Source organism: Prunus dulcis, chromosome 4, assembly GCF_902201215.1.
Source record: "Prunus dulcis chromosome 4, ALMONDv2, whole genome shotgun sequence".
In the NCBI taxonomy this organism is placed as follows: domain Eukaryota; kingdom Viridiplantae; phylum Streptophyta; class Magnoliopsida; order Rosales; family Rosaceae; genus Prunus; species Prunus dulcis.
The window spans coordinates 2,363,833-2,391,722 of NC_047653.1; the positions used below are offsets into that span (position 1 = coordinate 2,363,833).

The 27,890-nt window shown below is 36.1% G+C and overlaps 4 protein-coding genes and 1 long non-coding RNA gene across 6 annotated transcripts; 2 read left to right on the forward strand and 3 right to left on the reverse strand.

Moving 5' to 3' along the window:
- The first annotated feature begins 852 nt into the window (after positions 1 to 852).
- Positions 853 to 3,162, forward strand: LOC117624034. Its single transcript, XM_034355147.1, has 8 exons — positions 853 to 1,062; positions 1,159 to 1,248; positions 1,653 to 1,712; positions 1,841 to 1,880; positions 2,016 to 2,109; positions 2,541 to 2,600; positions 2,682 to 2,773; positions 2,887 to 3,162. The coding sequence occupies exons 1-8, from the start codon at positions 965 to 967 to the stop codon at positions 2,965 to 2,967; spliced, it is 615 nt and encodes a 204-aa protein (XP_034211038.1). The 5' UTR covers positions 853 to 964; the 3' UTR covers positions 2,968 to 3,162.
- Positions 3,163 to 7,749: 4,587 nt separating this feature from the next.
- Positions 7,750 to 8,441, forward strand: LOC117624039. The gene is made up of 3 exons (XR_004585272.1): positions 7,750 to 7,948; positions 8,290 to 8,349; positions 8,428 to 8,441. It is a non-coding gene; the product is annotated as an uncharacterized LOC117624039 (long non-coding RNA).
- A 4,340-nt stretch (positions 8,442 to 12,781) lies between these two features.
- LOC117624031 lies at positions 12,782 to 15,359 on the reverse strand. Its single transcript, XM_034355145.1, has 6 exons — positions 15,167 to 15,359; positions 14,871 to 14,954; positions 14,510 to 14,578; positions 13,918 to 14,247; positions 13,389 to 13,487; positions 12,782 to 13,121 (listed from the first exon to the last, which is right to left on the reverse strand). The coding sequence occupies exons 1-6, from the start codon at positions 15,294 to 15,296 to the stop codon at positions 12,817 to 12,819; spliced, it is 1,017 nt and encodes a 338-aa protein (XP_034211036.1). The 5' UTR covers positions 15,297 to 15,359; the 3' UTR covers positions 12,782 to 12,816.
- A 791-nt stretch (positions 15,360 to 16,150) lies between these two features.
- LOC117624037 (protein LOL2-like) lies at positions 16,151 to 18,408 on the reverse strand. The gene is made up of 4 exons (XM_034355151.1): positions 18,276 to 18,408; positions 17,661 to 17,768; positions 17,052 to 17,161; positions 16,151 to 16,476 (listed from the first exon to the last, which is right to left on the reverse strand). The coding sequence occupies exons 1-4, from the start codon at positions 18,358 to 18,360 to the stop codon at positions 16,405 to 16,407; spliced, it is 375 nt and encodes a 124-aa protein (XP_034211042.1). The 5' UTR covers positions 18,361 to 18,408; the 3' UTR covers positions 16,151 to 16,404.
- A 1,052-nt stretch (positions 18,409 to 19,460) lies between these two features.
- LOC117624347 (DNA-directed RNA polymerase II subunit RPB2) lies at positions 19,461 to 27,475 on the reverse strand. 2 transcript variants are annotated; one of them, XM_034355535.1, is made up of 25 exons: positions 26,902 to 27,475; positions 26,463 to 26,684; positions 26,092 to 26,382; positions 25,801 to 25,998; positions 25,647 to 25,711; positions 25,463 to 25,549; positions 25,260 to 25,380; positions 25,129 to 25,173; positions 24,907 to 25,044; positions 24,658 to 24,730; positions 24,371 to 24,447; positions 24,165 to 24,272; positions 23,968 to 24,084; positions 23,515 to 23,670; positions 23,336 to 23,440; positions 23,099 to 23,224; positions 22,937 to 23,014; positions 22,734 to 22,829; positions 21,650 to 21,765; positions 21,505 to 21,574; positions 21,367 to 21,420; positions 21,125 to 21,271; positions 20,690 to 21,019; positions 20,161 to 20,583; positions 19,461 to 20,063 (listed from the first exon to the last, which is right to left on the reverse strand). In XM_034355535.1, the coding sequence occupies exons 1-25, from the start codon at positions 27,145 to 27,147 to the stop codon at positions 19,944 to 19,946; spliced, it is 3,609 nt and encodes a 1,202-aa protein (XP_034211426.1). In that variant the 5' UTR covers positions 27,148 to 27,475; the 3' UTR covers positions 19,461 to 19,943. The 2 variants fall into 2 exon arrangements, with proteins under 2 accessions (XP_034211426.1, XP_034211427.1); XM_034355536.1 differs by having other exon boundaries at positions 20,720 to 21,019; positions 26,902 to 27,474.
- Positions 27,476 to 27,890: the final 415 nt, after the last annotated feature.

Below are 27,890 nucleotides of genomic sequence, written 5' to 3' on the forward strand. Positions count from 1 at the left end.
ACTGTTTATAGTCTAAATGAATTTAAATTAATATAATTAATAGATAAGAGAATTTGAACTGGGATGCAAAGAAGTGGAGTCAATATTCTTGTCAAATGGCCTAACTCACGTCTACTGGTTACTGTTTTGAATTTGAACAATTTGGTCATGGGTTTTACCTCATCAGTGTTTTGAGACTTTGCATGTCTTACATGTGCATATTAACCTTCAAATTACACGGAAATGACTAAAATGATTAATACAATGAACCATAAGGACTAAATTGACCCGTTAAAAAACAAGGGCCAAATTGAAAATCCAATTGAAACATGTGAATCAAAAAATTATTCAACACTTTTTTCTTTGGGTAAAGGATTCAACACTTTCATATCTCATGTACATCTAAGTTTCAACTAGATTGCAGACATAAGTTTAGCCAAGTTAGTTAGAGCGGATGTGCTTTCTACTTTACACCCGAGTTGGAATCCCCCTCTTCATAGTTTAGATTAGATTAAAGTAGACCGACTCAATCCCCCTCCGGTTTGTATAAATAAAACATAAAAAGTTTGAGCTGGATTGATTGGGTTTGGCCCATTAACAGAAATTGGATCAAATAGCATTGAGTAAAGCCGGTCAGGCCCTCCTGGGCCTAAATAGCCCAATTTACTCTGCACCAAATAAATAATGGCATGTCCCATAAAGTTTATGAATAAATTAACCAAAAACTGAAAAAAGAAAGGAGCTTATGGATAACAGGGAGGAAAGAAAAAAGAAATATAATCAAAACAAATAAATATATTTTAACTTCTATCAGAGAGGAAAAAAAGGTTTTACTATTTTAAAGTCGGGTTTTTTATTCATCGCGGTTATTTAAAAGCTTCTTCAACCTCTAAAGCCAATTTGAGCGCGCGCGAATCTTACTCTGCAACTCAAAAAGCTTCTTCAACCTCTAAACCAAAACCTCGACTTCCAAAGCGTAACGACAATGTCGACCGCCAAAGCGAGTAACAAGAAGAGCAGGACCGAGCCTCAGCGCGCCAAATCGGATCACCTCGATCTCGATCTCGATCTCGACCTCTCCAAGTTCGTTTTCCTTTCATTTCTTCTTCATCTTTTTTGTTTTTGCTCGTAGATTTGTGGACGAAGTTATGAGATTAAGATTATGGTTGAATTTTACAGTGATCTCAAAGGAATTATGTCGGCACTGCATCAGATCCGAGAGAAAGCTCACAATGACGGGCTTAAGAAGAACGAGGAGACCATATCAAGGTGAGCGGAATCATATCGGTCTGGTCCAGTTTGATTATCACCGAAATTCGAATATCGTTGACCATTTCTTTGCGAGATTAATTCGAATGTCCTTGTTTGGTTGCTTAGTTTCCCATTTCGTTTACAAATTGTATTAAATAAGTTGATAAAACTCTGAAAATTGAAGGTACAATTGCTTGCTTACTTATTTGTGTTAGTTCTGATAGGATTTACAATATGAATCTGTAACGATAATTTAGTGAAACCTGATGAACGATCTTTTTTTAGTTTTATATGAAATGTTCAAACAGCTACTAATTTAGGCATTTAATTTAATTTATTTAAAATTTTCATGTTTGAATATCTTTTGCTTTTATTCTGTAGTTATAGTTTCCTGAATTACCATGTATGTGTTTTTGCGACAGTGTGGCTGCTGAGGTCAGGTCTGTGATTGATGATCTGAAGTCCAAAGTTGAGAAGGATAGGTAGATAAGAATATTTGAATTCAAACCAGTTTAAGTTACTAAATCTTCTTATTCCTTTTCATCCATAGTTTTACTTGCTGAAGTGTACTCATTTGGATTTGATGCCTTTTGTATTCTTCAATTCTCAGACAAAGTTTCGCTAAATCTCTTTCGAAGAGCTCAAAAGAGGTCTGTGGAAGGAGAAGAAAAGAGCTAAAACCATAGATGATCCTGCGGAGAAATTTGAATTTCTAGTTAATTTGTTTGATCCCCAAATTTTTTATTCTGATTAATAATTTGGTTGTATATAATATATGTCTGCAGTGTGAGAATTGCTTGAAGACTGAAACTGCCAAGTTCCAAGCACTCTATGAGAAGTTTTGCAAGGACCAAGCCAACCATCTACAGGCCTTGAAAGGTAGTTCCTTACAGATTCCAAATCTTGTAATTGCATCTGATTTCTCTTCATACTATAAAGCGTTTCTGTGTAAGTGGATTGTAATTGTAATTAATAACATAAATTCAATTAGATAGGTATTTACCTAATCAGCAACTAGCTTATTTGTCTGCATCTAGTGATTTTTCAATTCTTTACCAGCAACTAGCTTCTTTGTCTGCATACTTTCGGTTTCGGATTTCTATGGATAGGAAGCCTGCTTTTTTATACTCTGCACACAGAACATGACATTGTCTACTGTCATCTTATGCATGTAGCTCCTTTAGTTTGGCTCCATTTTCCAGTAACAAGTAAAATTTAAGAGCATCATATCAAAACTGCAGAACAGGCCTTGCAATTATTAGCTAATATAACCCATCGACTCTGTTAAGCATTGTTGTTCTATTTGACAGGCATCATTTCCAACTATGAAGAAGAGAAGGAAAGGCTCTGCACACGATATGAACAACTGAGTAAGCAACAAAACTCCTCTACTCCTCCTTATAGTGAAATCGAATACAACAAAATTTTCTAATGGGTTGATGTCATGTCAGGAAAGAAAGAAAGGAGTCTGATATCTGAGCATGAGAAATCTTGTACTGATAAAATTGCTAAACTGGAAGAGTCATTGAAAAAGAAGAAGCAGGTACCTCTCTCTCTCTCTCTCTCCCTTGAAAAATAAAAAGAAGAAGCTTGTACTGATATCTCCATGTATATGCAAACATGTCTCAAAACCACATTTTCTGTTTATGAACTCAGGATGACAGAACTTTCAGCGTTCTGAGAAAGACTCTTGGCTCATTTCTGGAGAGTGACGAGGACATCCCGGCTGATGATTGAATGAACATTTAACTGTTTGAGCTCAAGTCTCCAGTTACTCTTTCCCCCTAAAAGATGTTACGTTTATTAATTCTTGCAATATTATATGGTCCATGTTTCTGCCATAGGTGTAAAGTTGAATTTCATATACAGTACCACATTATAACATGCTGCATGTGCAAAATGTTTAAAATTAGTCACAAATTAATTCACAAATTTTGCTCAGTACAATTTCTAGGCACGCCTCACATAAGCAGTTTAATGAACAGGATTGGCTGGGGGAAGTGGTTGCCCCTGTTGAACAGACCATGGAGGGCGCTTGTTGTGTTCCTACAGATAAAAACATTTCACATCCAGTCAAACATATGAAACACAAGCAATTGCATTCTGATCTATTTGCAACAACTATATACAAATGACAATATATGTTGTTTTTTTTTGTTGAGAAATTCTAGGATTGCATTCATAATTCAGTCAAAAAAGCCACTAGCCACAAATGACCAATACAAACTAACCACAAAGGGCCATTTTTCTATCCGATTTATAGTATCTTTCTTTTTATATATTCCAAAGTAGACACTAGAAAGAAAGAACGTTGCCGATTCTGTCATAAATGTGTGACAAATTCACAATATTGTTGCATCTGTGATTTATGACCATCTTAATCATAATGGCCAATTCAAACGTTGAGACTCATTTTATAAGGCAAGCTTGTAGGGCCTTTATTTGGAGACTATAGATTTAAAAAAAAAGAGAGACAGCTGCACTCTTCTTCTTGGGTTTTTGGTGGGAAAGATAACAGACGTTGGTTAGTTAAGGATGTATCATGCCCAACCGAAACCTTCCTTAGTTGAGAGCATCTCAAAATGGTACCATTCACAAAATCTTGCCTCTCAAATTTTGTGGTTCTAGTGGTGGTGAGGGATTAAGGGTTAAAACTCAAAACTTATTATTTTATTTGTGATAAAAATCAACACATAAGAAAAACAACACAAAAATTTATTTTTGAGCCATACTTTAGAACAACAATTTTGAGCAATGAGAAAAGACAAACAAGCATAAATGTTTGGAGTAATTGAGAGATTTTTTAGGTGAGAAAGTGATGAATAAAAGAGAAAAAGAGTCAGCTAGTTGGGAATTGGAAAAATCAAAAACCAAAAAGACCAACAACTATAGCTTGTGGACGCCACGTGGCAGCTCCTCAATGATCATTGTAATTGGAAAAGTTAACAAAAACTGCGCCCTTTTTTGGTTTTTTAAAAAACTGATCGTGGGGCTCACTCTAACCCGGGTCAACAGTGGGGTAAAACCAGCCTTTTATATTGCCTTAGGCCAAATTGGACTGAGCCAAACACATACGTTAGAAAGTGTGTTTTTTCATTTGAGGCCAGATCACTTCCATTAGATATGCTCTGAAGCAAAAAAATAGAACTTTTATTATTGTACCCATGTGAAAGTCTACAAATCCCATAACCTCTTCTAATTTTTGTTTCTAATTTCACATATGAATTAAATAATAAAAAAAGTATTTTCGTGTAATTTAGAGATTACTCTCAAAATTTATCATGAACGCTAGCCTATTGGCACATACACAATTAATGGTTTCAATATGTTTCTCCTCGAGGCTCAGGCACCAAAAAGGAGTTCACCTTGCTCGCCACATATTGAACATCCCAAGAGAATTGCACGTCCGTCGCTTAGGCCACATCCGACACAATATGAGTCTCCAAAGATGGAGCCACAGACATTATAAACAACCACCCAACCCTTGCCGAGAGTTGTGTTCATTGGCACATGATACTTATAAGGGCATAGTTGTGTAATATGCTCACGTACCATTAAACAATACCTACTTTCATATGTCTGCAATTTGTAGATTCATTGTTAAATACAACAAAAGCAATAAAAATAATAATTGTGAGGACATGACAATAAATGAATGAAGATGATAAAATCCAAAAATCAGTATTGTGAGCACATGACATAGAATTACAACAAATACAATATTATATCATAAGAAGAGGCACCCTCGAAATTGCATTACACATTTTACAAGAAAAAGAATGGATCGAATGACCCAAATCAACTCAAAAGATCAGGTGTTGGACATATTCTATACTTCATGTTAGTTGGGTCATGCACTGCTTCTTTCTTTGAATGAAGTTCAATGCAACTGCAGTCTCTCTTTCTCCTTTTACATCGTTATCAAATTTTATGCTGTTATGGTAGCAAATTAGCAATGCATCAATTTATAACCCAGTCTTACTATCTGCCAATGCATTGCAAGTTGGAAAAACCCTTGTCGCATTTTAGACAGTATCATGATGAGTCACATAGACGCTCCTTCTAGTGTAAAAATTTAATCTCAAGTCAAGTAAGCATTTCTTATTGGGCTTATTTATTTGGGTGATTTTCTTTCATTTCTCTATTGTTTTAACATGCCTAGTAAGTTTTGTGAACTTTGAGATCAGCTCAAATAAATTATACTTGATGACAGAAAAAGGTAGAAACCATGAATTACACATTTGAACTCAATTCTAAATTCCTAATCAGTTCCTTATCTAATTGATTTATGAATTTAAAGCAACCCTAGCACATTCATAGCCAGTTTCTCATGAGAGGGTGGGAAGCAGTAGCATTGATTATATCGCTTGGCTCCGCTTTCCCTTTTCTATGTGTACAATTTTATTTATAATTATAGACCATGTGGTGCAAATTGCAATTCATTTGCGATAAAAACAAAATGCAATGTAGACATCAAATGATGAAAGGATGTATGGCTAAACAAAAGCATGACATTAATAGTAAACGACATAAAAGACCACTCTTTTTTCTTTTTCTTTTACTGTATGTAGTCAATCTCATCCAACATAGGGATATAGGAAGATTACAATTATTTAAAAACATTTAAAATAAAAATTCTAATTATTTGTTAAATTATAATTAACATTTAATCTCTGCTTTAATTTTTAGAGTACATAACTCTCCATTCTCTACTACTATTTCAATGGAAAGAACAAGAACTAGTATAAGGGTCACAAGAAATATAAGTCAGGACTCCGCTCGCGGCTCGGACACATATAAGTCATGTGTTCACCATAATTCTCAAAATGTAAACAATTCATGATAACTGCACATCCATCACTTTCACCACAACTGGAACAACACGAGTCTCTAAAGTGGCAACCACAACAATTACAAAGTACCACACACCTCTTGCTAACAATTGTGTTCTTTGGGACATGGTACCTGTAAGGGCATAGTATTGAAAAGTGATCACCCACCTTTAAACAATACTCACATTCATGACCTGTAATTTGTTAATCCATTGTCAAATACAATAAAAGCAATAAAAATAATCAGTTATTATTATTATTATTATTATTATTATTAAACAATGAATGAATGAAGATGATAAAACTCAAAATTAGTATTGTGAGCACATTACATAGAATAACAACAAGTACATAGATGTTATGTAATAAGAGATTGAAAAAAAAAATGAATATATGTAAATAGGGAAGCTTGCTCTTTTTTTTTTGGTCCCTAAAATCAAAAGCTTACCAATAAATTTTTCCGATTCATCAGTATCCAATTCATCAGTCTTTGATTCATCAATCTCCGATTCATCAATTTTGCTCCCTGTTTCCATGCAATTATACATTGTTAAATACACAACGAAAAAAGGTAATTATGCCAAAGAAATTAGAAGGAGCGACATCTATGATCCCATCAACAAATAACGATATTATGCATCATGCACACACCAAAACAACTTGGCTGGAGAAAATCATCTTCAAAAAATGATACAAAATTTTGGCATGATACATCCTCTAAAATTACACCAACAAAAATAATATAAAAACAACACTTTTTTTCTAAACCACATAATGAATAATACATGGAGAAAATGTCATCTGCAACATGCTTCCACCTAACGACAACCATGATAAATCAATTATATCTAAATTTGATCAATTAGCAAAGCCATGCGACCATCTTCAATTATTTCCCTAAAATAAAATAAAAACGTGCCACACAAATATTTTGTTGAGAAGTACACTCTCAAAAATAATTTTCATCTAAAAGTAAACAAATAAAAGTAGCATATTGTACGGGACAAAATTCTACTAGAACCAAAGCGCAAGTAATCTCATAGGGAATTTATCATACACACAATATGAGGCATAAAATTAAATTGCACATAATCTTCGTCACAAATCCTTAAATTAAACGAAAGAGGAAAAAACATGTCTGCACCGCACCAGATCCGAGAGAAGGCTCACAAGGGCGGACTTAAGAAGAACGAAGAGACCATTTCAAGGTGAGCCTCGGTCTGATCTAATTTGATTATCGCAGAAATTCGAATCGTTGAGCTGTTTCTTTGCGATTCGGTGATTAATTTGAATATGTCTTTGTTTCTTTTTTTCCTTAGTTTTTGCATTTAGTTTACAAATTGCAATAGATAAATTGATAAAAACTCTGAAAATTCAAGGTACATTTACTTGCTTATTTGTGTTAGTCCTGATATGAATCCATAACGCTAATTTATAGTGAAACCTGAAGAACGATGTTTTTTTTCTTCAGTTTTATATCTAATGCTCAAATTGCTGCTAATTTATGCATTGAAAAAAAATTATTATTTGAAAATGTTCTGTTTTTCATTTCTTCTGCTTTAATTATGTGTGTCGTTATAGTTTCCTCAATTACCATTTATGTGTTTTTGTGACAGTGTGGCTGAGGTCAGGTCTGTGATTGATGAACTGAAGTCTAAAGTTGAGAAGGATAGGTAATTAAGTGGAAGGAGAAGAAAAGAGCTAAAACCATAGATGATCCTGCGGAGAAATTTGAATTTCTACTTATTTTGTTTGAGGCCCAAAATTTTTGTTCTGATTATTTTGTGCGCGGTGTGAGAATTGCTTGAAGACTGAAACTGCCAAGTTCCAAGCACTCTATGAGAAGTTTTGCAAGGACCAAGCCAACCATCTACAGGCCTTGAAAGGTAGTTCCTTGTAGTTTCCAAATCTTGTAATTGCATTTGCTTTCTCTTCATACTTTAAAGCGTTTCTGTGTAAGCAACTAGTTTATTTGTCTGGATATAGTGATTTTGCAAAGTTTTGTATCAGCAGCTAGCTTTTTTGTCTGCACAATTTCGGTTTCGGATTTTTATGGATAGGAAGCCTGCTTTTTTATACTCTGCACACAGAACATGACATTGTCGATGGTCATCTTATGCATGTAGCTCCTTTAGTTTTCTCCATTTTCCAGTAACAAGTAAAATTTAAGAGCATCATATGAAAACTGCAGAACAGGCCTATTAAGCATTGTTGTTCTATTTGACAGGCATCATTTCCAACTATGAAGAAGAGAAGGAAAGGCTCTGCACACGATATGAACAACTGAGTAAGCAACAAAACTCCTTTACTCCTTATAGTGAAATCGAACACACTAAAATTTTCTGATGGGTTGATGTCATGTCAGGAAAGAAAGAAAGGATCTAATATCTGAGAAAGCTTGTACTGATAAAATTGCTAAACTGGAAGAGTCCATGAAAAGAAGAAGCAGGTAGGTACCCCTCTCTCTGTCTCTCTGTTTCTGTCTCTGTCTCTGTCTTTCTCTGTCTGTCTGTCTCTCTCTGTCTCTCTCTGTGTCTCTCTCGAAAAATAAAAAGAAGAAGCTTGTTCTGACATCTCCATGTATATGTATTTGTGCAAACATGTCTGAAAACCACATTTTCTGTTTATAAACTCAAGTTGAATTTCATATACAGGACCACATTATTACATACTGCGCGTGTGCAATTTGTTTAAAATTAGTCACAAATTAATTCACAAATTTTGCTCTATAAATATGAAGGAAAAAAAAAAAAAAGAACTTTTATTATTGTACCCATGTGAAAGTCTACAAATCCCATAACCTCTCCCAATTGTTATTTCAAGGGAAATCTGTCAAAGAGAGCATCTCATCATCAGGCAGTTCAAAGAGAGCGTCTCATCCCTGTCCTCGGTAAATTATTGATAACCATGGAAACAAAGTTCTAGACTTTGCCATTAACTTCTTACAAAATTTCTGACTTCACATATGAACAGAAAAAGGAAGAAGTATTTTCATGTAATTAAGAGATTATCCCCAAAATTTGTCCTGAATGCTAGCCTATTGGCAGACACAATTAATGGTTTCAATATGTTTCCCCTCGAGGCTCGGGCACCTAAAAGGGTGTTCACCTTGCTCCCCACATATTGAACATTCCAAGAGAATTGCACGTCTGTTGCTTAGGCGACATCCGGCCGCATGCGTTACAAACAACCACACAACCCTTGCCAAGAGTTGCGTTCATTGGCACATGATATTTATAAGGGCATAGTTGTGCAATATGCTTACTCACTTTTAAACAATGTCTATATTCACATGCATGTGTGCAATTTGTAGATTCATTGTTAAAGAAAGGATTGAATGACCCTAATCAACTCAAAAGAATAGGTATTGTACATAACCCAAATATATGTACTTGTATTTTATGTATTTATTATGTGAATAAATATAGGAGTGGTTTGTACTATAATCATCTTAGCACATTTGGCATTGGAGGACTGGCCCGCAGGCAGATCTACAGTCTGCCGAAGGTAAGACACTTTTGGAAACCCCTATAAACTGATGACGTCATCATGATCTTAGCTACCAAAGACATCTTCCGATGCGGCAGTAGCTTGCTAAAGCTCGAGATGGTAGAACCTAAGCCTTATACACGTGTCACTATCAAAGTGATTTGCACAATATCCTACATCAAAACTTTGTGCAAATGTTAACCCCCATTCCTATATAAAAGAAGAAATAGTGCCCAAATAATAAGGAAACTACTTTTTTACTTTTACCACTACTTTGTGCCTTGCACTTCCTGATTTAAGCATCACAGAGCTTTCGACAGGTACCACATTGGTATCCGAAGCTTGATGGTTGCTTTTTTCCATCCCTCTTATGCAGGAGTATCTTGTGACCCTTTGCCGAAGGTCCACGGCTCCTTAGCCCTACTCAAGACTCTACGCTTCCTCTACCTAAGTTGAATTCAATTTAGGACATCAACATGAGTCTTTCTATCTGCCAATGCCATCAAGTTGGAAAGACCTTTGTCGCATTTTAGATAGTATCATGATGAGTCATAGATGCCGTAAAAATCTAATCTCGAGGGAAGTCAGCATTTCTTATTGGGCTTATTTATTTGGGTGATTTTCTTTCATTTCTCTATTGCTTTAACAGGCCTCGTAAGTTTTGTGAACTTTGAGATCAGCTCAAATGAATTACACAAGTCTACTTGATGACAGAAAAAGTTAGAAACCATAAATTACACATTTGAACCCAATTCTAAATTCCTGATATGGCAAGAATGACACTGCCATATCACTTGGTTCCGCCTTCCCTCTTCTATGTGTACGATTTTATTGTAATGCATAGACCATGTGTTGCAAATTGCAATTCATTTGCGATAAAAACAAAACGCAATGTAGACATCAAATGATGATAGGATGCGTGGCTAAACAAAAGCATGGCATTGATGGCAAACAACGTAAAAGGCTACACCTTTTTCTTTTTCTTTTATTGTATGCAGTCAATCTCATCCAATATAGAGATACAGGGCCACATGGAGGAGTCAAATTAAAAATTGCAGGAGATCTACTCATGGAGTGAGTTACTCTACATGCCTATGAAGATTATAATTATTTAAAAACATTTAAAATAAAAATTCTATTAATTTGTTAAATTGAAATTAACATTTAATCTTTGTTTTAACTTTTAGAGTACCATTAACTCTCCATTCTCTACCATTTCAATGGAAAGAACAGGAACCAGCATAAGAGTTGCAAGAAAAATAAGAAGGTTTCCCCGTGCGGCTCAGACACGTAAAAGTCAAGTGTTCACCTATTTTCCCACAATGCAAACAATCCATGAGAACTGCACATCCATAGCTTAGGCCACAACTACCACAAGACGAGTCTTTAAAAAGGCAACCACAAAATTTACAAATTGGCACACACCTTCGGGTAACAATTGCGTTCTTTAGGACATGATACTTGTAAGGCCATAGCTCCGTAAAGTGATCGCCTACCTTTAAACAATACTGACATGACCTGTGTGCAATTGGTTGATATGTTGTTAAATACAATAAAAGCAATAAAAATAATCATTTATTATTATTTAAAAAAAAAAACAACGAATGAATGAAGATGATAAAACTCAAAAATCAGTATTGCGAGCATATTACATAGAATAACAACAAATATATAGATGTTATGTCATAAGAGATTATAAAAATTGAATATATGTAAATAGAGAAGTTGTAGGCACATTTTTTTATTTTTTGTTTTGTCCCTAAAATCAAAAGCTTACCAATAAGTTTTTCAATCTCTAATTCATCGGTCTCTGATTCAACGGCCTCTGATTCAAGCAAAAGAATATAATAGACCATGTGGTACAATGAACTTATATATATATTTCTCTCCTCTAATAGTCATTCAGGTTTACAAACGATACCCAAATAAAACGAAACACATAGCACTCCATAATAAAACATTACATAGTCTCGGATTGATTAAAGTTCACAAATTGACAACATCGTTGTTTGTTATTATAGATGGGAAGAGACTTACCGGAAGGCGGGGGTGGTTGGGCAACGATGGATTGCTTCTCCGGGAGTGGCCCTTTGTCTACTTCCACTTTGGTCTTCATCCTCTTCTTAGTCTCTCTCTGTCTGTGTGTCTGTCTATTGCACGCACGGCAGGGTTGCAGGCAAGACAACAACTTGACATGTCTCGAAACATTGTTGTTTATGTCGCAGGCCGAAGCTCATTGGGTAAAAGTGAGGAGTTATAATAAGGGGGTTCAGTTTAGCAGTCCAATAATAATTATGCACTAGATTGAACGGGTATTAAGGAATCCCTCACTTTTATCCCTCATTATAGCCTCCCTATTAAATTTAGTGATTTATTTGAAATATTAGGAGTGATTCCTTGCAAATAGCTTAAAAATGAGATTCCTCCTTGAAGGAATAATAACGAAAGAAATAGATATATACTTGTATTTTATGTATTTATTACGTGAATAAATATAGGAGTCATATTATCTGGACGAGATGCCATCAAGTTGGAAAGACCCTTATTGCATTTTAGGTAGTGTCATGATGAGTCAAAGATGCTCTTAATGCAAAAATCTAATCTCAAGTCAAGTAAGCATGTCTTACTGGGTGATTTTCTTACATTTCCTTATGGCTTTAACTGGCATCAATGACAATGGATTATATAAGTTTACTTGATGATAGAAAAATTTAGAAACCATGAACTCAATTCCTTATCTAATTGATTTATGAATTTAAAGCAGCCCGGGCACATTCATTTCCCAGTTTCTCATGAGAGTGTGGGAAGAAGTAACATTGATTACATTGCTGGCAATTATATCCAACTACTTCCAGAGGTTGTCGAAGCATTGCTTGGCCCTCATATCATGATTCATGACACTGCCATATCACTTGGTTCTGCCAAATTGCAATTCATTTGCGATAAAAACTAATCGCAATGTAGACATCAAATGATGATAGGATGCATGGTTAAACAAAAGCATGGTATTTTGATGGGAAACGACATAAAAGACCACTCTTTTTTCTTTTATTGTATGCAGTCAATCTCATTCAACATAGGGATACATGGTCACATGTAGGAGTCGAATTAAATATTGCAGGAGATTTACTCATGGAGTGAGTTACTCTACATGTCTAGAAAGATTACAATTATTTAAAAACATTTAAAATAAAAATTCTAATTATTTGTTAAATTGTAATTCACATTAATGTTTAAAATAACTTTAACTCTCCATTCTCTTATTTCAATTGAAAGAACAAGAACCAGTATAAGGGTCACAAGAAAAATTAGAAGGTTTCCCCTCGAGGATCGGACACATATAAGTCATGTGTTCACCTCTGTTCCTACAACGTAAACAATACACGATAACTGCATATCCATAGCTTAGGCCACAACTACCACAACATGAGTCTCTAAAGTGGCAACCACAAAATTTACAAAGCACAACACACCTACTGCTAACAATTGCGTTCTTTGGGACTAGATACTTGTAAGGGCATATTTGCGTAAAGTGATCACCCACCTTTAAACAATACTCACATTCATGACCTGTGTGCAATTTGTTGATTCAATGTTAAATACAATAAAAGCAAGAAAAATAATCAGTTATTATTATTTTTAGAAAAAACAATGAATAAATGAAGATGATAAAACTCAAAAATAAGTATTGTGAGCACATTACATAGAATAACAACAAATACATAGATGTTTTGTCATAAGAGATTTTTTTTTTTTTTAAAAAAGAATATATTTAAATAGAGAAGCTGTAGGCACAATTTATTTTTTTTCTTTTTGTCCTTAAAATCAAAAGCTTACCAATAAGTTTTTCAGTCTCCGATTCATCAGCCTCTGATTCATCCGTCTCTGATTCATCAGTCTCCGATTCATCAGCCTCCGATTCATCAGCCTTGCTCCCTATTTCCATGCAATTACATTGTTAAATACACAAAGAAAAAAGGTGATGATGTCAAAGAAGTTAGAAGGAATGACATCTATGATCCCAACAAATAACGATAAATCAATTATATCTTAATTTGATCAATTAGCAATGCCATGCCACCATCTTCAATTATTTCCCAAAAATAAAACAGAATCGTGCAACACAAATATTATGTTGAGAAATACACTCAAAAATAATTTTCCTCTAAAAGTAAACAAATAGAAATAGGATATTGTACGGAACCAAATCCTACCAGAACCAAAACGCAAGTAATCTCATAATCCTACCAGAACCAAAACGCAAGTAATCTCATAGGGAATTTATCAGACACAAAATTATAGGGAATTTATCAGACACAAATTCTTTGTCACAAACCCTTAAAATTAAACGAAAGAGGAAACATACTGATTGTCTTTGGCCGGTGGATTTGCAAAAGTGGAGACACAACGCCGTCGTCCACGACTGTGTGTGAGCGAAAAGAATTCCGCTTGCGGTTCGGACACATATAAGTCATGTGTTCACCTTTCTTCCCACAATTTAAACAATCCATGATAACTGCACATCCATCTCTTCGGCCACAACTGGCACAACATGAGTTTCTAAAGTGGCAACCACAACGATTACAAAGAACCACACACCTAGTGCTAACAATTGCGTTCTTTGGGACATTAAACTTGTAAGGGCATAGTTGGGTAAAGTGATCACCCACTTGTAAACAATACTCACATTCATGACCTGTACAATTGGTTGATCCATTGTTAAATACAATAAAAGCAATAAAAATAATCAGTTATTATGATTTTTAGTAAAAACAATGAATGAATGAAGATGATAAAACTCAAAAATCAGTACACATGACATAGAATAACAACAAATACATAGATGTTATGTAATAAGAGATTATTTAAAAAATAAAAAATAAAACAAATATATGTAAGTAGAAAAGCTGTAGGTGCATTTTTTTCTTTTTCTTTTGTACCTAAAATCAAAAGCTTACCAATAAGTTTTCTAGGCTCCAATTCATCACTCTCCGATTCATCAGCTTCTGATTCAAGAGAATTGCTCCCTGTTTCCATGCAATTACATTGTTAGATACAAAAAGAAAAAAAGGTGATAATGTCAAAGAAGTTTAGAAGGAATCACATCTATGATCCTATCAACAAATAACGATATTATTGAATATCGATTATGCATCATACACACACCAAAATAGATTGGTTGGAAAAAATCTTCTTCAAAAACTGATTCAAAATTTTGGCATAGTCATAAGAGATTAATAAATAAAAAATAAAAAAAGAATATATGTAAATAGTGAAGCTGTAGGCACATTTTTTTTGTCCACAAAATCAAAAGCTTACCAATAAGTTCTTTAGCCTCTGATTCATCAGACAGAAATTCTTCATCCTCATATTCTTCAGGCTCTGATTCATCAGCCTTGAATCCTATTTCCATGCAATTACATTGTTAAATACAAAAAAAAAAAGAAAAAAAAAAGAAAAAGAAAAAAAAAGTGACGATGTCAAAAAAAGTTAAAAGAAATGACATCTATGATCCCATCAATAAATAACTATATTATTAAATATGGGCTATACATCATGCAAACACCAAAACAATTGCAGGAGAAATCATCTTTTAAAAGAAAAGGTATACATACTGATTACTGACGTTTCGCAGTTGATGGGGACCATAGCTGGAGAGACAAGGTCCTTTCTGCCGCTGTCCTTATAGAGGAACTCCGATTGGGAATCGAATTTCAGGCACTCCAAAGATGAGACGATGTCCATGGCTGTGTAGATCTTGGTGTTTGGCTTTGCGATTGTGAGAAAACAAACGACGGGCGGTTTGGGTTTAGGGTGATTGTGAGAGAATGAAAAAGGGCGTTTCTTACTTAATGTTATATAGGCGGTTTGGCTTGATTGAATAACCGACCCTATTACAACTATATTAATCAATATTATTTTTTCCATTTCAGTCTTGATTAAATAATAAATTATCATTAAAAACTAATAGACCCCAATGCACGCATCTGTAATAGGCAGGGCATTAATTTCTAGAGCTGGAATATTCTTTGGTGATTTTGAGTCCCAAATAAAGGAAGTTAATTAATGTGGTTTTTTCCTTTGTTTTACGTTTCCTTTTATTTTCAAGTTTGCGCTGACAATGGTCATTCATGCCTAGTTGCCAGTCATTTGTGACAAAAACAAAACACCATGTAGACAATCATACGATCCAATGCATGGCTGTGGAATTTATGGCAAATAACATAAAAACGCATTCCTTTTTCTTTTTCTTTTATTGTATGCATTCCCATCTCCAACCATAGAGAGATAGGGCTGCATATAAAAGGAGTCGAATTAGATATTGCAGGAGATTTTTTTCCTGAACCTTTTGCATAGAAGACTACAATTATTTTAAAACATTTAAAATAAAATAAAAATCTCATTATTTGTTAAATTGTAATTAACATTTGATCTTCTTGAACCTTTTGCTTTAACAGTAGAGTATCATTCCAATGGACATTAGTTCGAAGAAAAAGAACCATATCATGGTCGCAAGTAAATGCAGAAGGAATGGAATACACCAAAATTTTCTGATGGGTTGATGTGATGTCAGGAAATAAAGAAAGGAGTCTGATATCTGAGCATGAGAAAGCTTGAACTGATAAAATTGCTAAACTGGAAGAGTCATTGAAAAAGAAGAAGCAGGCACCTCTCTCTCCCCCTCTACGTTTACTAATTCTTGCAATATGATATGGTACGTGTTTCTGCCATAGGTGTGAAGTTGAATTTCAAATACAGTACCACATTATTACATGCTGCATTTGCAAAATGTTTAAAATTAGTCAACAAATTTTCCTCTCTACAATTTCTAGGCACGCCTCACATAAGCAGTTTAATGAACAGGATTGGCAGGGGGAGGTGGTTGCCCCTGTTGAACAGACCATGGAGGACGCTTGTTGTGTTCCTACAGATAAAAACATTTCATATCCAGTCATACATATGAAACACAAGCAATTGCATTCTGATCTATTTACAACAACTAAATACAAATGACAATACATTTTGTTTTAAAAGTGCTTTCTTATTATTCTCCCTTATAATAATAGCTATTACCAATGAAAGAACAACATGACGTCTATAAATACGAAGCAAAAAAAATAGAACTTTCATTATTGTACCCGTGTGAAAGTCTACAAATCCCATAACCTCTTCTAATTTTTATTTCAAAGGAAATCTTTCTTCTTCTTCTTTTTTTTGGGTTGGGGGGGGGGGGGGGGGGAGGATAAGAAATATCATCTCATCATCAGGCAGTTCAAAGAGAGCATCTCATCCCTGTCCTCGGTAATTTCTTGATAATCATGGAAACAAAGTTCTAGACTTCGCTAATAACTTCTTACAAAATTTCTGATTTCACATATGAATACTAGCCTATTGGCAGTGAGACTCACAAGTGTATTCCCATAACAGACACAATTAATGGTTTCAACGTGTCCACAGCACAGAGGTATCTATTCTTTTGCATGTATATTGTTTACTTACTCCAATTTCTGTCACAAACTGGCAAGAGGAACACCTGACGGATGAAGCTCCATATTGATACATCAGCAACACTGCACAACTACCACATTTAACTTGTCCAACCTGATCAGCTGATAAAAGAAGAATGAGTTAAAAAATAGGACATAGTGCCGTCATGACAGTAATTGCATAACTATTGCATAACAATGAATCGATTTTAAGTCCACTGGCACTTGTGGTTTAGTCCTGAACTACTGCACACTGCATGGGGACCTTCGAAATTTCATAACAAATTTTACAAGAAAAAGAATTGATTGCATCACCCTAATCAACCAAAAAGATCAGGTGTTGCACAAATTCTATATTTAATGTTAGTTATAGATCACACATTATTTTGGGGTCATGCACTGCTTCTTTGAATGAAGTTGCAACTGCAGTCTCTCTTTCTCCTTTTACATTGTTATCAAATTTTGGCAATACTTGCGCTAGGCGTACAGTATCATCACAAGATAACATTTAGTAAGGAAACCCACAACAATTTTGGAGAAGGAAAAAGAGGAGAGAATGAGACTGAGAACGTTGCTTACTAGGTACACCAAGTATCTAAGTGAAAGAGGAAGAGAGAAGAACCTTCTAGCACAAAGTTGACTGTCTGACAGCATGAGCATTGAACATGTCTGGCTCCCCGTGAATATTTAAGCAGGCGACGGCAAGAACCACAAACCATTTGAGCTATTTCTGCATCACAATTAGCAAGCTCATCAGATTAAAAAAAACCTTTCACTGTGTGTAAAAACTGAGATGAAAGGCTCTATGGAACATTCTTCTGAGGAATCTAAAGATCAACATTTAGTAATTCAGCGGTTCCAATAAGGTAGCCATGGGATCTGATCTGATGTTTTGGATCCAATAATTATTTATGCTGGTATGGTAGCAAATTAGCAATGCATCATAACCCAAATTATCCATGATTCATTCCTATTCCTGCTCAGCCCCTAATCTATAAATCGTTTGATGATAAAGTTGCCAACGTAGAAAGTTGGAAAATTTTGAGACAAGTAAAAAAGCAAGACAAGTGAGTTGTCAAGTGGGCAACCTTAAACAAAAAATAAAATTAACAACACAACGCCTTTCTAAGTATAAGAGAAACTCCAAATAAAACGAAACACATAGCACTCGAGAATAAAACATAACAGAGTCGATGTTGTTTGTTATTATGCGGTCATACAATGGGAAGAGACTGACCGGAAGGGGAGGGTGGTGGTTGGGCAGCAGCGATGGATTGGTGCTCGGGGACTGGCCCTTTGTCTACTTCCACTGTGCTCTCCATCCTCCTCTCTGTCTCTGTCTCTGTCTCTGTCTCTGTCTCTTGCACGCACCGCGGGGGGTTGCAGACAACAACTTTACATACCTCGAAACGCTGTCGTTTATGTTGCGGGCCTAAGATTATTGGTAAGTTCTAATAGGCCTAAGGTGAGCCTGAAATGGTGAATCCAAATTGGACCAAATGTTGAGCTGTAGACCGCATGGGCTCGCTCGTTTGTGACCCTATTTTTTTATTTTTTGACGAAAGTAACCCTATTTATTGATTTCAAATGTAAGGTTTTTTTATTTTTATTTTTATTTTTTGAGTACTCTTCCTATTGAGAGGAATAATAGCATATTATAGTCACACATACTACATAGATACTAAGACTCGAACCAAGAGAGTACATACTCTAAGCAACTACACTAGTGAGTCTTTTACTAAATCCAAGGATTTACCAGGACTCGAACTCAGTACCTTGCCCGAAGGAGTACATACTCTAAACAACTACACTAGTAGATATTTTGCTAAATCCAAGGATTTATTAGATGAAGTTATAAGGCAAAATTGGTTGTTCAAATAATTAGAATTCATATATGCTAAGATTGATTTAGGCCAGAAAAGGAAGAAAAATGATTATTTCAAATATACTACGTGCCAGTTTGGCATTGCTTATTTGGGGTGATAAGTGATTTAAAAAAAAAAAATTGGAAAGCCCAGCCCGTCTGGTAAACTATGAGAAAATTACTTATTGTTAAAAAATACTGTAAGAGAAAGCTATAGAGAAAAGAAGCTAATGAGGCGCTTTCATTTTTCTGATTATGTAGAAATCAATTTCAAAGAGAGCTGGGTTTAATGATTATGCGGCAATCTAATTATGTAGAAATCAATACCAACAACACTTTTAACAAAAAGTTTACCAAACGCCAAACTGTTTTCTTTCACAGCAAATTTGACAACAATTATTTTCACAGCACAGCAATGCCAAACTGACTCTACAACTAGTTATTTCAAACACATTCAATATTAATATTTTTTGGTTTGTATAAAATTTAACCTATTTGTCAAATCTCCATCCACATGAAAATATTATTGGAGGAACTTTTACAGCATGGATCTGAATCTGATAATTCATAAGATTAATATGCTTTTGTTTTACTAACCACCGAAACAGATAACAGAATTCCGCTTTGACAACAACTTAGGAAAGCACATTACAACTAAAATGTGGCGTATAGATTTATCTATATTTGATAGTGTAATAGCTAAAATACAATCAATTACAGTTCAAGTTATTACAAATCCCTCTCCACCTCTTCATGTGAAATGAGAAGAAAACAAAACAACCTCATGGAAATACTACAGCTGAACCGATGCAAGACTTTGTGCCATATACTCAATCGAAATTAATAGGAACTGACCAATCTTCTGATTCGGTCTCCCACTCTTGGAGTAGCCCCCAGCATGTTTTTATTGTGGCACGATTTACAGACTCCAATCCTCAACTTCATGCTTTTTTTAAACGGAGTTGTTCTGACTTAGCTGCAGCGTACCGAAACTTCAGAAAATGGAGGTTTTTTTTGCCATCATATGCATATATAAATATATCAGGCTCCTTTCTTCTTTTGGTCTTTGGCGGGCTTGATGTCCTTTGTGAGCATTCTTGGTGCTATAGCCATGGACATAAGCTCTTGGAAGAGCAGCTTGCAAGCATAGGGAATGTATACCTACATATACATAATGTGAAAGTGGGTTAGCATTAACCTCTCCACACGCGAGGGAAGAGAGAGGTCTGGAATACACCAGAGAAGTAGAAATATTCACCTGAACAATGTCAGTTTTATTCTTGCAACCTCTGCACTCAAATGAATTCTTCTTGAGATTTGCAATAGCTATTAACCCACAACGCTCACAGACATGAACCCTATATGCATCACTCTGGTCGAACAATCTCTCTTTCAGAAAATGAGCAGCGCCATGGGCAATCATGCAATCTCGCTCCATTTCTCCAAATCGCAGACCACCATCACGAGATCGTCCCTCAGCAGGCTGCCTTGTGAGGATCTGTACTGGACCCCGCCCACGGGAATGGATCTTGTCATCAACCATATGCTTCAGCCTCTGGTAATATGTGGGGCCAAGGAATATCATAGCACTAAGCCGCCTGCCTGTGTGGCCATTATACATGGTCTCAAACCCACGCATTTGATACCCACAGCTGTGAAGAGCTCTGCTAATATTGTCCACCTAACAAAAAAATTGTAATAGATGAGAATCTCCAAAATCCCACAACAAAGAATTGGCTGCAATTTGTTATGACAGGTACAAGTAAGAAATTCTATAAGAAATTTACAGAGGCATGTTTCAAGAGAGTGCAACTCACAGTCACATCCGTAAAGGGAGTTGCATCTCCTTCCTTCCCCATGTGAGCTGCAACCTTCCCCATGATACACTCAATAAGCTGACCAATGGTCATTCGAGAAGGAATAGCATGTGGGTTCACGATAATATCGGGGGTGACCCCTTCCACAGTCCATGGCATGTCTTCTTGTGTATAAGTCATACCCACTGTTCCCTTCTGTCCATGTCTACTGCTAAATTTATCACCAATCTGTGGTATCCGGACAGATCTCACCCTTACTTTCACAAACCTCAACCCATCAGCATTAGTCGTCAGTAGAACCTATTATATGGCACAGAGCAGGTTCAGCTTTGTAAGAAAGCACAACAGAATCTGTTTCAAAAATAAATAAATAAAAGAAGAGAAGTCATTTCACACAAAGCTAACCTGATCCACAATCCCTGTTTCACTGTGGCGTAAGCTTATGCTATGGTCACGCCGTGTGTATCGTGAAGCAGCTTGCCCTTGCGCCTCATCCTGAGCCATGGGAGTGGTCTTTCCTATGATAACATCTTCACCTGAAACCCTAGTTCCCTAAGATCATATCAATGAGAACTTGATTAGATAAAATTTGTTTCACAGGATAGGTGGACAGCAAATCATTGAAAAACAAATTTACATATACTTACAGGAGGTGCGAGACCATCATCATCCAACTTGTCGTAAGAACCATGCCGCATGCCCTGTAAAATAAAATCTTAGTATAGCGTCCAACACTTACACCGGCAGCAGCATCAGTCACATAAACTAAAAAATAAAACTCTCACCATCGTGTTTGCTCTGTCTGGACGCCCGAAATCCTCTTTGACAAGGGTCCCCATCTTTTTCTCCTCGTCCCTGTGACAGGAAGTTAATACATTGTAGAAAAATATAATTACATGTACTCAGGATACCAGTTAGAGATAAACTGACCTATAAGAGCGGAAGAATATTGACCGGAAGAATCCACGGTCTATAGAGGATTGATTCATAATGACAGAATCTTCCTGGTTATAACCAGAATAGCAAGAAATGGCAACAATAGCATTCTGATGCAGAATGGAACAAAGAAAAGGAATCATTAGCAGACTAAATTAGAGAACTTAAACTGCCAAATTGCCCTCAGAACTATCACCAAATTTTTGATTTCCCCGCTGAACTTTTTCTTAGTCAGTTAAGGATACAAACTAATTTTTTTCGCCAATGTCCACCTTACTGTCTAAATCATCAACATTTCATCCAATTTACTGTTAAATATGAGGGCAAATTCGTCATTTCCCACTTTAAATGGGTTGGAGGTGGCTGTTGGGTTGTTGCCATTGGAGGAGGTGGCTGGGTGGAGAGGGGCTACTGGTTTTTAAAAATAAAAAAAATTATGTAGACCCTTTTTTGTGTTTTTTGCTTTAATCTAGACAAGGGGTCAAGGGGGCTGGTGGCTTGAAATGCAGTTATGTACTAATGCTGGAGGCAGGGGCTGGGAAAAAAAATTGCGGTTGAATCTGACTCCCAGATTTGCACGTACATGGTGATTGGAAGAGGAAAAAAAAAAATTTTGAAAATATAGTGGGTGTGTAGAGTAGATTTTTGGGGTGGGATAATTTGTTTTGGTTGGGAGTGTGTATGTGTGTGAGATAGTGAGAGAGAGAGGTGATGTGTGGATGATGGCGGATGGGAGAGGGTGGCAGGCTGCGGGTGACGGGGGGTGAGAAAGTTAATCTTAGTTTTAAATTATTGTTTGTGTTTTATGTTAAGTTAATCTTAGTTTTAAATTATTGTTTGTGTTTTATGTTTTATATTATAGTTTTTTTTATAATGTTTTTAATTATTTTTTAACTGAAATTTGGATGAAATGTCAATGATTTAGGCGGTAGGGGGGGACATTGGCCAAAAAAATTAGTTCATATTCTTAATTACTTAAAAAATGTTCAGGGGGGAAATTGAACATTTGGTGATGCCAGCTGAGGCTGCCTGAAATGAAGAAAAGAGAGAAACACGTAAAACAAAGTTAAATATTTACGATGCCAGCTGGAAGCTGCCTGAAATGAAGATGCTCCATGGCTCGTGTAGTGACAAGGGGCTTCTGAGGGTAGTACAGAACATACGCCAGTGTATCCTGAGTGAAGCAACAAGAAGTAACTTACCATAGTTTCTAATCAACTGTAACATTCACGAAAAGAAAATAGAGAATACATAATTACAATAGTGGGAACCTAATCATACCATTCGGAACTGATAATTGGTGACATAAATTCCCATAGCTTGCTTGCCCATAGCAGATTGATACGTATTACGTGGAGACTGATCACAACAAACAAATAAGTAGATGTAATAACAAATGAATAAGATATCAAACACATAAATTCATTTGCGTGACAAATTTACCTGATTATGATCGGGAAATGGTATAATTGAAGCACAAACACCCAAAATAAGCGATGGATGAATTTCACAATGAGTGTAAGTGTCAGAATATGCCTCTTCAGGATTGAGCCTTGCTTGTACAAGATCCTGGGTACAAGTTTTTAGAAATTGAGATCATCAATGGCCTACGAGTTCTACAGGTCTGTTTTTAATCCAGAATAAAATCATGATGCATTTTTTCCAACGAGAACTACTCACATTAATTGTCATGGAAATCATTGTAGTCTCCTCTTCTTCCGTATCAATATATTCTATAAATCCCTTTGCTACAAGGTCATGCCAGCCACCATCTTCAGGGTTTTCCTGAAAACATAAGGGTAGATTCCTGTAAACACTGGAAGTCCAAAAAAAAATAGTTAAGATTTCAGCTAGCTAACCCTCTGCTGTAATGCATGAATATCTTTCTTCTTTATGAGAAGCCTTTGTTTGTCCACGATGAATAATGGACGACTGCAACGGCCATAATCAGTATATATCCGCAATTCTTTAAGACGGATATCTCTGACAACCCCAACTTCAGTATTGACATCAACCTGCAGTAAGTACATAGTAATCAGCATATATAACGTTTAATGTGACATTAACACGTGGGATTTCACAAGTCAGAACGCATATGGACCCAAATTGCATTGTGTTAGGAAGATTGGGCAGGTAAGAACAAAGCACAATAATATGAAGACAAAAATAGAAAGACACAGAAATGGTGTAATCCAAGAAGACTTGGACTACTTATAAAATCCATGGTTTCAACTATTGCAGTTTGTTCCTTTGGCGTGATATCTACCCAAAATTAAATTTTAATAAAGAAATAAAATAAAATGGATACTGACCCGTCGCCTTAGCTTTCTTAATGTTTTCACCAACATTTCAGGATCACGATGTATGCCAACCCAACAGCCATTAACAAAAATTTTCGTGGCTTGGGGAATAACTGCAGGGGAAATTTCCTACAATCAATTTAAAGTAGATTGTCAAAATAACGAATGAAAATAGAAAGCCAACATTCATTAGAACTACTAGTACAAACCTCAAAATTCTCTGTACCCCATTCTTCCAAAAATTCCAATATTGGATATGCAGCTGATCCTACTGTGATGTATACCATCAACGCAAGATTCTTTACAAGTCCACATGCCTGGTGTAACAGCCGGACAAATACTTGAGTGCCACGTACAGAAAGAAAGGGTTTCTCAAAGTAACTTACACATTCAGAAATTTACACACAATACTCACTTGTCCTTCAGGTGTTTCAGCTGGACACATCATCCCCCACTGCGAGTTATGCAACTGCCGTGGTTTGGCCAATTTCCCTGATAAAAGAAACCTCAATTAAAGGGAAGGAGGAGAAATTCACAATGACAAGCCACATGTAGGTAGCAACATGATGATTCCAGGAGCAAGAAATGACGCCAAAAGCTTTTCACCTTATTGAACAGATTATACTTGTATTTGCAATCCAAAGGCCTTACAGGTGAACCTTAACTATACAATACACAGAAGAAGCCAGAAAGTAGTTTTACCTTCACGCCCTATGGGAGAATTTAGCCTTCTCAAGTGTGACAAGGTGGACGCATATGTCAAACGATTTAACACCTGTTAAAAAAATTTGAATTCCAAATTAATGAATTTGGTACATGATTTTATACAATTGATAAGCTTAAATCGACCAATACAAACCCACCCCACATTTAAACAACCTGAGCAAAGCATGATGGAATTATAACTGCCAAACTCAACAGCAGAAATTAAAAGAAAAATGATAAAAGTACCTGTGACACTCCAGCCCTTGTACCAGCTGCATTTGCTTGCCCCCAGTTCCCAGTAGCAAGTGAATATTTGAGGCCACTAGTGATTGTTTTAGCTTTGATGGCAAATTGCAGGTTAAGTTCCTTTCCATTATCGACACACTGCACCATGCATGGATTGTATAGGTATAAACCCAAATATAATAATTACAGCAACTTAAATAAGTCAGAGTTAATGTAAGGAACCTTTTGCACATAACCTCTCACATCCCTAGTCAACTTCCTGAATAACTGCACTTGCATATACAATTCTATGGTCAACAAAATAATGACAAAACAAATTTCATATGACCTCCAATTTCCACCAGAAAACAAACCATTCGAAACAAGCCTCCCAGTAAGGGACCAGCAAGATCCAGCCTCTTGTTGCCATAATGATCCCTATCATCTTCTGCCCTCCGACCAAGTGCACACAGTAGAAGCCTGTGAATGATATATCTGGTACAAGAAACAGCATGTATTCAGTACACAATTCAGAAGCCACCCTAAGGATAATGCGTGTCCTACCAGTAAAACCTACCCAAAATAGTAAGCTTTCTTTGTCTCACAAAATTCTCCAACACCAACATGTGGAAGCATTTCCTTTTGAAGGATCTCTTTTGCATACCTGTGCATATGATGCATAAGATAATAATCTCATGAGCACTACAGAAGGTTATGCAAAACATCTTGAGGCCCTGCAAATTTACAAAGATAACACATACTTGATCCTCTTTTCTCTACTAACACCAACAGTTGCACCTCTTTTTCCAATATAGTCGAGTGCAACCTGCAACAGGAGAGAATAATATACCATTTGACTATAAGGGAATTGAGACATCTGTAAACTCCGCAAAAAAAATTGACAGAGAGAGACACCTGTTGATTTTGAATCACAAATGCTTCTTCCAGAGAAGGTCTAAGCAACTCCATCATCTGAGTATCAGAGAAGTCATAACATATATGCTCTAATATGTCTTTATCAGCAACAAACCCGAGAGCTCGGAATACAATAATAATAGGAATTTCAGCTCGAATGTATGGAAGAGTAGCACGAATGTATTGTCCAGAAGAACCCTGCAATAATACAAATGCCCGCAAACAAAATCCATATAAATAAAACATACAACATAAACAAAACAACAAAATTGCCACAATCAAATTCATTACCCCTTTAGAACTAGTCCGAGCAAGCATCCGCACAAACATTGTACTGGGCGGTCTGTTTTGGGACTCCGCCATAGACCGAACTTCCGCCACGTAGGCATACTTGTTAGGCTGCCTCTTTTTGAACACGTAGACATGATTGGTGCTCATCTTCTCTTGGGCAATCAGAACCTTTTCACTCCCATTTATAATAAAATATCCACCTTGATCATATGGACACTCTCCCAGCTCTGTTAAATCTTTTTCAGAATTCTGGTACAACGTGCAATAACTAGACCGAAGCATTATAGGAACCTGATAATATACAGCAATTGAATGAATTTGTTAACAATGTTGAATCCATACATCATTACTAAAATGGTCACATTACACACCTTTCCAATGAATACTTTGGTGAAATCCTGAGTTTCGGTGACTTCTTCACCATCATGTCCTTTCTTTACAATGCTCTTTGAGACATCCACATACAAGGGTGCTGAGTACGTTAGATTTCTCAACCTTGCAGCTTTGGGAAATAAGGTTGCAGTTTCTCCATCCGACTCGGTCATCATGGGCTTACTCAAATAAATCTGACCGAACTTAATCCTATATGTAGTCTGCAATCCAACCCAACAGTATTAAAGAGCCAAAGAAAATAACCACCAAATATGCTCCAAATTCTACTTTAATTTCCTAAAAATACACAAATGTGAGAAGGAAACCTAGCTCGCAATATACTTATAAATTTTAGTTTTCATACGCTAATTGTTAGCCCTAAATTCATGGAAACCATGAAGCTCAATCTCATACAGGATTGAACAAAGGACAATCTACCTCGGCGAAATCAGGCTGGTGGCCCGGGTTGTGCTGCGACTCGGGGCGAATCTCGATATCGGCCGACTCATCGACGATTTCCTGCATTGTGTTCTGAATGAACTCGTCGAATGAGTCGAGCTGTTGGCGCACCAAACCCTTCTCTTCGAAGTAGGCTGAGATGACGGCCCAGGCGTCCTCCTGCGTGATTTCATCTTCGTCGTCGTCGTTGTACTGCTGGTCGTCGTACTCGGGCTCCTCGTCCATGAATGTGGTTGCGGATCGGAATTCGAAACCCTAGGTCTGGTTCGGTTCTTTGTGCCCGACTGAACGGTGCGTTTGCGAGTGAGCAAAACCCTAGCAGAGCTTTTCACTGTTCAGGTTCATAGGAGCTTCGAAAGCGGTGAGGTTGCAAGGTTTGAAAATAGAAAAAAGAGAGAACTGTCGTTTTATTAGCACTTGCGGGTATGGATCGTTTTATCTTTTGCCGCCGTTGCTTCCTGCTTCAGGACGTATAGGCGGTTTCAACGTTCAAGCCAAAGAGGAGCAACCAAAACAATAACAAAAAACTTGTGAGAATTTGGATTCTTTTTTCTTTTTTTTTTTCTGCCAATAAAACTATTTCTATAATGTAACAAGTCTTAATTAATGTAGTGATATTTCATCTATACTATTGTAAAGTCAAGGAGAACGCAATTGGGGTTACATGCTTCACAACAACAAAAAAGTGATTATTTACACTGACACTTTTTAAGATTTTCAGCTTGTCCACAAAACTCATTAGGTTTTAGAAATTATATAAATATTTCTTGATATTTTAAATTATTTTCACTAAATTTACTTTTATTGATTCTCCATCCAAAGATTGATGATTTTATATAAAAAGATTCTTCATTTAGGCGTCACGTGTCAAAACAATAAAGCCAAGCAGCTGTACTATTTTAGAAAGTGTTAGGAAAAACCTGAGTATAGCCGGGCGGCTATACTATTATTTTTTAAGATTTAAAAAT